General features: G+C 46.7%; 1 protein-coding gene and 1 long non-coding RNA gene across 21 annotated transcripts in view; one reads left to right on the forward strand and one right to left on the reverse strand.

The window, feature by feature from the left end:
* The window catches only part of LOC106823567 (uncharacterized), a 51,737-nt gene that overhangs the window by 17,381 nt on the left and 21,791 nt on the right, over window positions 1-12,565 (reverse strand). For 5 of the 11 annotated variants that reach the window (XR_011499382.1, XR_011499386.1, XR_011499384.1 and 2 more), the window contains one exon: window positions 1,450-1,690. This is a non-coding gene — a long non-coding RNA (uncharacterized lncRNA). Of the gene's footprint in view, window positions 1-1,449; window positions 1,695-7,414; window positions 7,909-8,014; window positions 8,136-12,565 lie in introns of those variants that run through there. The other 6 variants (XR_011499387.1, XR_011499377.1, XR_011499378.1 and 3 more) reach the window with 5 other exon arrangements.
* The window catches only part of DDX59 (DEAD-box helicase 59), a 32,250-nt gene continuing 27,626 nt past the window's right edge, over window positions 7,942-12,565 (forward strand). For 2 of the 10 annotated variants that reach the window (XM_044762745.2, XM_044762746.2), the window contains exons 1-3: window positions 8,082-8,276; window positions 9,476-10,281; window positions 11,484-11,651. In XM_044762745.2, coding sequence (XP_044618680.1) covers window positions 9,487-10,281; window positions 11,484-11,651 — 963 coding nt within the window. In that variant the 5' untranslated portion in view covers window positions 8,082-8,276; window positions 9,476-9,486. Of the gene's footprint in view, window positions 8,423-8,505; window positions 9,205-9,475; window positions 10,282-11,483; window positions 11,652-12,565 lie in introns of those variants that run through there. The other 8 variants (XM_070501477.1, XM_070501478.1, XM_044762742.2 and 5 more) reach the window with 7 other exon arrangements.

Here is a 12,565-nt window from a genome sequence, read left to right on the forward strand (position 1 = left end):
CTGGTTTGGATCCTGGGCGTGGACCTACACACCGCTCACCAGGCCATGCTGAGGCGGTATCCGACAAAGAAGAACCAGAAGGACCTGGAACTAGGATATACAACTCTGTACTGGGACACTGGGGAGAAGAAAAAACAAAGAGGAAGATTGGCAACAGATGTTAGCTCAGGGCCAATCTTCCTCACCAAAAAGCATGAAGAAAAAAAAAAAGAATGAAGCAGCTCACATGTAAAGACTCACTAGTTTTCCAAAAGTTACAATAAGAATGTAAATGTGTACGGCAAAGGTCCAAAGCTTCTGGGAGAACACCAACAAAAGGAGCTCAGGGTTACAGAACACATATTAGCTTGAGTTATTTCTGAGGTTTCCAAAGGACTGGGAAGTGCTGGGAGCGCTAAAAATAGTGGTTAGAACCAGGTCCCTTGACTGAAAGTTTAAGGGACACGGTTTTAGACGTGACATACAGAACCGGGTGGTGTAGCCTAGCGGATTTAGGAGACAGACCCAGGCTTAAGTTCTCGCTGTTCCACCACTACCTGTGTGCCCTTGTGCAAGGCGCTTAATTACCCTGTTTCTTCATTAGCACAATGGGGATAAAATACTTTATAAAGTTATACTGAGTATTAAACGTGATGCTGTTTGTTAAACACTTTGCCTGTTGCCTGGCCTTAGAGAGAATCTAATTAAATGGTAATTATAATCAGTGAAGAACTGGGCTGCCGTGGAAGGTAGGAAGCTCACTGTCTTTAAAGGTATTCAACAAGTCAGCTGGTCATGTGGCAGGTGCTGTAAGACACTCTTCCCGTCCGGGCATGGAGAATGGCCGTGGCTGTGATGGGACTCGGTGACTGCGTCCAAATCTGAGATCCTATGGCATGTTAATGCTTCAACTGCTTTACACTTATTGATCCTAAAATGAAACAGCTCCCAAATACACAAAACTAAAACTGCTGGAACTACAGGGAAAAACAGACAAATCCAGCATTATAATGGCAGACTGACTGGTCTAGGTTATCTATTAATGGGCAAGACGCTTACTGATGGACAAAGGTGAACATGAACCTTAGTAAAGATGTAGAAATTCTGAACTACCAAGCTGGATTTATTTGATATATATCACAGCACATATCTATCCGTTGGTGAAATAAACATTCTCTGGCTTAGAACACTTATAAAAACGGACCATGGACTAGTTCATAAGGCAGGTCTCAAGAAACTTTAAAGAATCAATATCATATTTATTCTCAGGTCACAATGCAATAAATGTATATGGAAAAAATATAAATATAAATATATTTTGAATTAAAAATACTTTGACTCATGGTTTAAAGAAGAAATAATAATGGAAATTTTAAAATACCAGAACTGAATAAAAATACCATGTATCAAAACTTGTGGGATGCAGACAAAGTAGTAATTTGAGGAAAACTTATAGCCTTAAATACTTACATTAGAAAAATAGATGGGGCCGGCCTGGTGATGCAGCAATTAAAGTTTGCATGTTCCGCTTCAGTGGCCCAGAGTTCGGCGGTTCTGATCCTGGGTGCGGACATGGCATCACTTGGCACATCATGCTGTGGCAGGCGTCCCACATATAAAGTAGAGGAAGATGGGCACGGATGTTAGCTCAGGGCCAGTCTTCCTCAGCGAAAAAAGGAGGGTTGGCAGCAGATGTTAGCTCAGGGCTAATCTTCCTCAAAAATAAAATTAAATAAACTTAAATTAAAATTTAAAAAAAGGTTAAAAAGGAATATGCTAAACTCAATAACATTATTAAAATAACAATAGAATAATCTGAACCGAGTAGAAGAGAGAAAGAAAGAAAAAAAAAAGAACAGAAATCAGTGAAACAGAGAACAAACACACAACAGAATCAACAAGGTCAGAGCTGATGCTTCAGAACACTGTACAGTAACACAGACTTTCCCGTGAGATTAAGACAAAAATAAGAGGAGGGTCAAGTAAGTATTAGGAGTGAAAAAGAGGCATAATTACATATAATAATATTTTTTAAAGATAAAAATGGATAAAATGAACAACTTTATGACAATAAATATGAAAACAGTCGAAAAGGACACTAAAAAATACAACAGTAAAACTGACACGTGACTCAAGAATTCCATGAAAAAGGCCAACTAGTCCTTTGACTATTAAAGATGATAAATCTAAGGGTAAAAATCTTTCCACACATACAAAAAGACTCCAGGCCCAGATAATTTCATAGGGAGTTCTACCAAACTTTCAGCAAACAGATCATTTCAATCTCTATAAACTATTCCAGAGAATGGGGGGGGGGGGGATATTCCCCCAACTCATTTTTTGAAGACTGCATAACCACGGAGAGGGTGAGATAGGAGAATGGGTCAATCTCACTTATAAACATAAACTTAGAAATCCTAAACAAAAAGTTAACATAAAATATCAGGTATATAAAAGATAACATAGCATGGCCAAATTAGGTTTATCTCAGGAATGCAAAGGTTTGAAAAACCTATAAATATAACCCTTCATATTGATAGATTAGGGGAGAAAAAATCTTTTCCTGATCTCAACAGATTTAAAAAAGAGAGGAAAAAAGCATCTGATAAAATCCAATACTCATTCATGATAAAACTTTGAGCAGATTCAGAATGAAAGAGAAGTTGCTTAACTTGATAAAGCGTATTTGAAAAACCTGGAACACACATCATTCTTAATCAGGAATCACGTGAATTAAAGTTTTCAAAATCAGGAGCTAAACAAGAATGTCTGCTATCATCACATTTAACCAGCGCTGGACGGAGATTGTAGCCGGCACAGCAAGATAAGGGAAAGAAGAGGAAAAACGAACTAGCATTACTTCACATCTGATGTCTACACAGAAAACCAAAAATAATCTACACATTATTCATTATTAGAAACGTGAAGAGCATTTAGCAAACCGGCTAGAATATCAATATATGAAAATCAATGTTATTTTTATAAACCAGCAAATGATTCAAAAACATAAGTTTTTAAAAGGAGACCATTTACAATAATAATAGAAATGGTAATGAATCTAGGAATAAATCTGGTCAAAATGGGCAAGCACCTCTGGAGAAAATCAGAAAATTCTATGGAAACCATTAAAGAGAGGCTAAATAACGAGAAATTGATAGGAAGACAGTATGTAAAATCAATTCTCCCCTCAAACTGACCTGTAGCATTAATGCATGTCCAATCAGAGGCACATCAGGACTTTTTCGAGGAAACTGAGAAGTTGACTCTAAGATGTATGAAAGCACAAAGGGCCAAGAGAAGCCAAGACACTCCTGAAGAACACCTCTCAACCAGACAGACAAACAGAGAGAGGGAACCGACTCTGGACCCAGACGCGTGCCTTATGGAAACCTGACATGTGACCAGAGACAGCACTGCTGATCACTGGAGAAAGGACTTTAGGCAATAAATGGTGTTTGGACCATTGGCTGGCCATTGGAAAACCTACAAACGGATCCCTGCTTCATACCAGACAAAGACCAATTCCACACGGATTAATGATTTGAATGTGAAAGACAAAACTTTCAAAGTTTCCCCCCAAATTCTAGGAAATACGATTCTGACTTTAGGGTAGGCAAGGACTTTTTCTTTAATAGACGCTTTTTAGGGCAGTTTTAGGTTGACGGCAAAATTGAGTAGAAGGTACAGGACTTCCCAAAGACCCCCAGCCCCATTCACACACAGCCTCCCCCATTATGGACATCCCCCACCGCACGGATGACCCTGCGTTGACTCATTATTATCCCCTAAAGTGCAGTTTACATCAGGGTTCCCTCTTGGTGTCGTGCATTCTCTGGGTTTGGACAAACGAATAATGACGTGTCCACCATTACAGTACCATACAGAATACTTTCACTGCCCGAAAATTCCTCTGTGCTCCTCATCCCCCTGCCCCCCAACCCCTGGCAGGGCAAGGATTTTCTAGATGCCGAAGTTGCTAAGTACAAAAGAAAAGACTGACAAATTTAACTGCATTAAACTTAAGAACTTTCACTCATCAAAGGACTCCATAGAGAGAGTGAAAAGATCTTAGACTGGATCCTGGATTGGGGAAAAAAGCTGCTCTAAAGCACATTACTGGAACAAATGGCAGAATGTCAATATAGCCTGTATATTAGACACGAGTATTATATTAATCTTAAACTACCTAAATTTGAAAGTGGTTCTGTTACCGGCACATTGGGTTCTTCTTGGCCCCCAGGATGGAAATCAAGAGAGACAACAAAGTGGAGTAGAAAAGTAAAAGTTGATTAGCTCATGCACAGGGCAAGGATGAGGGAGCCGGTGAAGGAAGGAAGGGGGCAGGTGACCGGCTCGTTATGGAGCGGGATTGTGAGGCTTTTATTAGGCAAAGGCTGGGGAGGAGGGCCCTGGCCTGGCCTGTAAGGGGGAGTGGGGTCTCCTTGCACTTGTGCTGTTGCACTACATGCCACCACACGCCCTGCGTGTATCTTAGGATGCTAGCACTCCGCCCCGAGTGTGATTTTCACTGTGGTGATGGCGCTAGGCTCAGCTTCAGTCAGCTCCTGGGTGATGGGGTGCGTCGTAAGCCCAGGAGAGTCCTGAAGCTGCTGAACTTGGATCCTGGCGGCCTCTATCCGATTCTCCCAGCTTGCCGATTGGTTGGGAGCCTTATCTTGTGAGGCCAGGGGCCTTGCAGATGGCCCTGTCTCTTTAGGCTGGTTCCTGTCTCAGTTCTGTAGGTACAGAAGAGACTATCTGTTCACAGAGATACGTGCTGCAACTTACTTTTAAATAGATCAGAAATATATATACATAGATATAGATATAGATATATATACAGTTTCTCTTATACACAAATATAGCAAACTGTGAATCTATATGAAGACCATGCATACGGGAGTTCATTGTGCAGGACCCCTTCCTCATCCTCGTCCTAGTGGACGCCTGAAACCATGGATAGTACTGAACCCTGTATATACTACATTTCTTCCTATACATACATACCTATGATGAAGTTTCATTTCTAAATTAGGTACAGTAAGAGGTTATCAACAATAACTAATAATAAAATAGAACAATTATAACAATATACTGTAATTAAAAGTTACCGCAGATCTTAGCAACCTCGGCATATGATTTTTTTCTTTCCTTAAGTGGAGAAATTTCACCTTTACACTTTAGGGCTTTTCTCTGGCACATCCAAATTGCCAGCATCACTACCCTTGTGCCTTGGGGCCGTCGTTAAGTAAAATAAGGGTTCCTTGAACACAAGTACTGCGATAGTTCAGTAATCTGATAACCTCGATGGCTAAGTGACTGACGGGCGGGCAGCATCCACAGCATGGAGGTGCCGGACAAAGGCATGAGTCACGTCCCGGTGGGACAAAGTGGGACAGCGTGAGATTTCATCACGCTACTCATCACGATTTAAAACTCGTGAATTGTTTACTCCTGGAATTTCCCATTTAACACTTTTGGACAGGGGTTGGAAAGTAAAACTGGAAAAGGGGGCTACTGTTTTAGTCCTGAAACTTTTCTGAAGTTTGATTTTTTTTTTTAATAAAGTGAAAAAATTTTTTAAACTTGAAAACACATACTATAAACAGGGAGAAAATATTCGCAACACATACAATTGACAAAAGATTGGTACTGAGAATATATATATGTGTGTTTTATTTTATTTATTTATTTATTTTTGGTGAGGAAGATTGGCCCTGAGCTAACACCTGTTGCCAATCTTCCTCTTTTTGCTTGAGGAAGAGTGGCCCTGAGCTAACATCTGTGCCAGTCTTTGTTTTTTTGTATATGAGCCACTACCACAGCACGGCCACTGACAGACGAGGGGTGTAGGTCTGCACTGGGGAACCAAACGCAGGCCGCTGAATCAGAGTGCACTGAACTTAACAACTAGCCCACTGGGGCTGGCCTGGCTGCGTACTCTTCCATCCCTTCTTCATACAGAAATGATTTCTGTAATACTCTTTTCTACAGAGAGAATAAAAAGATTATGAATTCTTTCTTTTAGCCTGGCTTATTAAAATTTTTTTGATTAATATTTGGGATGTAAAAAGCAGGTGTCTTCACATCCAGACAAACTCACTGTAGTTTTGTTATAGATTGTGACCTACCAACCCAGGGAGTCTGATAAATGTTACTTTGTGAGATTCGCATCAATCAGGAAAAAGTGTGAAGTGCACTTATAATCATCATATAAATATGAATACATTCCTGATGGGAAAGAAGTTCCACTTGCCCAGGCATTGGTCAGAATTGGAGCCTCTGCTTATGAGTTTATGCACCTAATGAATTTCACAGACTAGCGTCTAGCTCCCTACATGTCAAACTACATCCCCCCCCCCCCCCCCCCCCCCGACCACGCTGATACCCCCAGCGCTGGATCCTGCAGGCCACACTCCTCACATCCTGATACGATCTCTGTCTGCACTTTCCTGCTCTGGGGTAAAAAGCAAGAGCTTAACATGAACAGACTGCAAACCTCATAAAGACACTCAATGAACTCAAAGACAATACATTCGCAGCTCAACCAGCCTCGGCTCCATTCCCAAGTGCCTGCAGCCATCCACCACCACCCAATTTGAGAAGTGTCAAAGGAAGGGAAGCCATAGAGGAAAGAGAAGGTGGTCCTACTCCATCCTGGTTTAAATCTCTTTCTTTTGCCGATTTTACAAAAATATGCGTCCACATGAACACACTGCAAGACTCCTCTTTTAGGGCTCTGGAAAGAACCCACGGCGGGTCCTGAAGCTTAAATTTCATTAGTTTCGTCCTATATTTGCCTCTAATTATAACGAAACACTGGCGACAACTCAAGTGGAAAACGGATAAAGAACGATACATACGGGCCGCCCGGTGGCGTAGCGGTTAAGTTCCGACGTTCCACTTGGGCAGCCCGGGTTCACCGGTTCGGATCCCAGGTATGGACATGGCACCACTTGTCAAGCCATGCTGTGGCAGGCATCCCACATATACAAGTAGAGGAAGAAGGGCACGGATGTTAGCTCAGGGCCAGTCTTCTTTGGCAAAAAGAGGAGGATTGGCAGATGTTAGCTCAGGGCTAATCTTCCTCAAAAAAAAAAAAAAAAACGAAACAGAACTATACATAAAGGACTTGATGGACACACAATATTACAGCAGTGAAAATAAACATTCTATCGCTTGTTTACTCTTAACAACATAGATGAGTCGAAGAAACAAACGCTTGAGGATAAAAGCAAATCCCATAAGGCTATATATGTTACGTTATTTTTATAAAGCTCAAAAGGAAGAAAGACAACAACATATCCTTCAGGAATGCATCCAACTGTGATAAAGGTACTTACTAAAAATGACAAGGAGAGACAGAACTCGGGGTAGCGGGGTGGGGCGGGGGTGAGGGAAGAAGCAAGAGGCAGAACCCGGCAGGTGCACGCACCTCTGCGTAATGTTGGTAACCTGGCGGAGTCACAGCCTTCCGTTTTCTCAGAGTGCTTTAAAATGTACACACTTGCTCATTATATTATTTTGCAGGCGTCACGTATTAGACTGAAAATATCCTAAAACCCTTAAGACAGTACTTGAAGTCGTCAGCCTCTGCCCTCCCCCATCCCCATCCCTTCTCCACCGCAAGCTGCCTGGGGCTCGGGGCTCCAGAGGCCGGAGAGCAGAGAAGGGACAAGCCACTGGACCGAGAGCCGGGACTTGGCTTATTCTCCTTTGGGGGTGGGGTCTGGTGTGGCGATGTGCGAGCATCATCCACTCTACCCAATAAGCCGCATTAAACCTACTCCGGTTAATTTGACAGCTGTTCTGCCAGCTCCAGGCAGAATGGGTTGCAGGCCCCTGCCCTCCCTTTCACACTCAGACGTCCCACTTTCTGAGCGCACCAGGCCCCGCGCGCCGCCTGCTTCCTTCCGGGCCGTCTGACTCTTTTTCCCCAGTCCCGGCCCACTAGGTTACGTCGATCCTTCCCGGAGGATCCCAAACCTCCCGTCCCTGCAGACCCGGCCCAGCCGCCCCGGGCTCCGGGCTTTACCTCCAGCCGGCGCGGGGGGGGCGTGGCCAACGCGGACTTCCGGCCACGCCCCTCCCGCCACCGCTCCCAGCCGGGCTCCGCCCCCGCGGGGCTCCGCCTTCCGCGCCGCGCCAGCTCCCAAAACCCGGACAAGTGGACTCCGCGCTCCGCCGCCGGGGCACGCCGGAGTGCCGCCCAGCCGTCGGGGGGGTCGTCAGGAAGCCCGGCCCCGCGCTGGAGGAGGAGCGGGCCCGCGCGGAGCGGACCGGCCCGGGCCTGCGCGGTGAGTCTGCGGCCTCTCCCCTGGCCGCGGGCGCCGGGCCGCGCCGAGGGCGGCACCCCCCCTGCAGGCCCCCTCCCACCCCGCCGTCGCCCCGCCCCCGTCTCCTAGCAGCGCCGTGACGTCACGCGCCCGGGTGCGGCTGCCGGGTGGGTGCGGGGCGACGCCCGAGGGGAGGGGGGGCCGGGGCGCTGGGGGGGTCGAGGTGGGGCGACGGCGGGCGTCGGGGCGTGGGTGGGAATGGGGGTCGCCGCCGCCTGCCCCCCCAGTTCCCGAGCGGGTTCACCGGCTGAGGACTCGGTTCCTGGCGCTTCCCGCTTACACGGAACCGGCCCTGCCCCCCTCCCCTTATTTTGGGATTTGGGGAGACTAGATAGTGATTGCAGACCCTCAGTTGCATTTTTGTTGGGATTTTCCCGGAAGAATGGACTCTGACAATTTATCCTAAGAATTAATTTTTTTTAAGAAGAATGTTTATATGCGATAGTCCCCCAATTAGGTTAAATGCTTCTTTCCCACTTTCACTTTGCAAAAACACGTTTTGGGCGTGAATGGGTGTGGCCCTGGCTCCAGCCCGCTCTCTGGGGGTGAGAATGGTGTGCGCTTGGATGGGTCGCTTCTCCCCCAGGGGCTGCGCGTGCTCGTGTGAAAATGAGTCTACACTGCACCATCCAGCAATAAAGTGCTTCCGTGCGTCTGTCTGTAGGGGGGTGGTGGTACCCTGCTTAGGAGCCGGCGGGAAGCCCCCAGCCCTGTAGTGGGACATAAGCACCATGCAAACGGTACTTAGTGTGTCACACCAGCATTTTTCGCTCTGCTTTGTGGTTTTGACTCGAAAGATTCCATTTGTGCAGCATCCCTCCTGTTTGCTCTTGTGAAGCGTAATAGAAGGATTTACGTCGGAATTTCTGTAATATCTGGATTTCCAAGGGTGCGTGGCCAGTGTGCAGAAGCAGGCCGTGTGCGCAGGCTGTGCTGGGTGGTGTGCGCTGTTCACCCCTGTGTGTGAGGAGGACTCTGTTGTCACCAAAGGAAAGAGGAGCATGGAAGGAGAGCTGGATGGAAGTGGTGTCCTGGTGCCATCTCTACCCCTTCCGGGAAAGCCCGGGGACGCCAGGCTGCCTCCATGGTGACCAGATGGTACCTTATGGGTAAACATTATTGAGGGTAAAATAAATCTCTTTATGTATTTTCTTCAACAGAGTTTTGAAGGATGTTTGTCCCAAGATCTCTCAAAGTCAAGAGGAATGCTAATGATGATGGCAAAAGTTGGGCAGCTAAGAAAGTTAAACCAGAAGCAGAAGACCTTCAGTTGGATGAAGGCCGAGAGGGTCCAGTGGATGGTGCAGTGGGCACGCCAGACGGGCCCCGCCCCTCCCCATGCCCCTCCCCGGGTCCAGCGGGCCCGATGGCCAAGGTCGGTGTGGCTGGACCTGGGCAGGACGCAAAGGACAGCGGCCTTTCCGAAGAGCCTGTTAAGTCATTTTCCAAAACCCAGCGCTGGGCAGAGCCCGGGGAGCCTGTGTGTGTGGTCTGCGGCCGGTACGGAGAGTACATCTGCGACAGGACGGACGAGGACGTGTGTAGTCTGGAGTGCAAGGCGAGACATCTCCTGACGGTGCAGGAAGAGGAAGAGAAGTTAAAACTCGGCGGGCCCCAGGGAGCCGACTCTGAGCCAGCGTCTCCACCGCAGGCAGGTTACGTCTACAAAGAGCACCCCTTCATTTCGAACCTGCAGGGGGACCAGATTGAAAATCTTAAACAGCAGCTGGGAATTGTAGTTCAAGGGCGAGACGTCCCCAGGCCCATCATTGACTTTGAGCATTGTGGCTTCCCTGAGGCCTTAAATCACAACTTGAAGGAAGCGGGCTACGAGGTCCCCACCCCCATCCAGATGCAGATGGTCCCCGTGGGCCTGCTGGGCAGGGACGTCCTGGCCAGTGCGGACACCGGCTCGGGAAAAACGGCTGCGTTCCTGCTTCCTGTCATCCTCCGAGCTCTGTTGGAGGTACGTTAGACTTCCCCTGCATTATTCTCAGAAACAGGCGAGCTGTTTACCAGGTTTCGTCCTTAACTGTCTTCCAATTGCAACCTGAAACACGACATTTAGAATTTTAGTCCCTAATGTTCCTAGAGATTTTGCCTCTGAGAGGCGTTTGTGTGGAAAACATAATTGCAGGGAATTCTTTCATTGTGTGGCACCAAAGATCTTCATTGAAGGTCTCAAAAATTGCTTTCCCTACGAAATGTTTTCCGTCTAACAAATTTTCTGTTCGAGGAATAAGCTTTTAATTTGGGGGGAAAAAAACTCCTGCTGACCAGACGAGCTGCAGTTTTTCGGTGTCAGTTTAGTTTCCTTGCATTTTGTGTTTTGAAAAACCCGATTTATACCAAAGTTGGAACACTGTCGTGGAGTTTCAGAATAGACCCTTAAATGTCATCCGTGGTTCGTCTTCAAATGATACTGCCTCCCCTTACTTGTGAGGTTACCATGTCTGAAACCCTCCCAGTTATGATTAGCTTAAGAGACATTTTGGGTGATTGCATGTCAAGCACTGGTGAGCTCGTGGGGTATGAAGAATGGCGGGGAGGGAAATAAGAAAAATGTAGGCAGAGAGAAGAGCTAAAGGAGGAGGATTTGGGAAACTGAAGAGTGGTAGAAGATAAAATGAGAGAAAAAAATGGAAGAAAGCCGCAGATGTTCGAAATATAGGTGAAACTCAACTGGAGGACCAAAATAGAGCTATCGGGCAGGAAATGGGTATTTATATAAGGAAGTAATTTGGACAGAGAAAGGAGTGAACACACAAAGAGAGCTGAGAGGCAAACCCAGGGTAGAATGCCAGCTTTAACCGCCTGTTCTCAGTGATGAGCGGGTTTTCTCTTGGAGAAGGATGGCTGGAGCCTGCAGGGTCGCATCCACTCGGAGGAAACCTTCAGTTGTCCCCCCCTCGGTGACTGCGCTCGCCTCTCCCTGGTCCCACTTTGGATCTGTCGTGTGTATCTCTGTTGTATAAGAAATGGGTTCAATTTGTGATGGCTTTTGGAGGAGAAATCGGCAGTGAGCAGAAGGCGGGAGGGCTGCCATCCAGCAGGGCTGGTGGGGATGCTCTCAGAGGGAAAGGCTCCTGGACTCGCTGTCAAGATTCGGTCCATATCGGCAGGAGTTGATGGCTCGTGTTTTTAGACTCGTTTTTCACATCTCTGCAGAGCAAGACCCCGGCTGCCCTCATTCTGACACCAACGAGAGAGTTAGCCATCCAGATAGAGAGACAGGCCAAGGAGCTGATGACCGGGCTGCCGCGCATGAAGACCGTGCTGCTGGTGGGGGGCCTGCCGCTCCCCCCTCAGCTCCACCGGCTGCGACAGCATGTCAAGGTAGGCGCCTGTTCCGGAGGATGCCCTTGCAGGCTGCTGTTCGCAATGTGGGAATGAGTTCATTTTTTTCCTTGAGAAACTTATGAGTGTGATTTTTAAGTGGCCTTAAAATTCTTGCGAAGTAAGCCTTAATTTTTAAGCTTGATGCTTATAGGAAATGCCAGGAGCAGAGCTTACTGAGTGCCTGGTGTGTGCCATTCGCTGACACGTGTTCTCACGCACATTCTCGCAGTTCATCAGCACCTCTGCTCTTGGAGGCGGGTTGGTGTATCCCATCTTTTAGGGTTGAGAAGTTGAGTCTCTGAAAGCTGGGATTTATCTAAGGATCCATCGCTCATATGCTTTAGAACAATTCCTGCAAACAGGGACCTTATCCCACAGAACCACAATACAGCTGCAGAGTCAGGAAGCGGACGTGGACACGCCGGATGCGTCAGGAGTTAGCACTGCCACCAGCTGCTCCTCGGGCCCCGTCACATTTTGCTCATTGCCCCATCAGCTTTCTTTGGACGCATAAGAGTTGCGTTCCGAATCGTCTGCCGCATTTAATTGTCCTGTCGCTTTCATCCCCTTCAGTGTGGAACAGATCTTGAGTCTTTCCTTTTTTCTCACCATCTTGACACTTTTCAGGATTATAAGCCACTTCCTTTGAAGAATGTCCCTTAATTGATTAGATGCAAGTTATGTATCTTTGACCGGGTATCACAGAGAGATGCTCTGTTCTTTTCGTTACCTCCTGTAGATGACAGAGTTTCAATTTGTCCTTTTACTGATGATGTTATCTGAAAACTAACTGTCAAGTTATCATTACCCTTCGTATTGAGTATTTTGGGGGGAGCGCTTTCTGATCACAAACTTCTTATGCTTCACCAAACTTCCCACTTATTCATTTATTTATTTATTTTTATTTTTTT

This window comes from Equus asinus, chromosome 30 (genome assembly GCF_041296235.1).
Source record: "Equus asinus isolate D_3611 breed Donkey chromosome 30, EquAss-T2T_v2, whole genome shotgun sequence".
In the NCBI taxonomy this organism is placed as follows: Eukaryota; Metazoa; Chordata; class Mammalia; order Perissodactyla; family Equidae; genus Equus; species Equus asinus.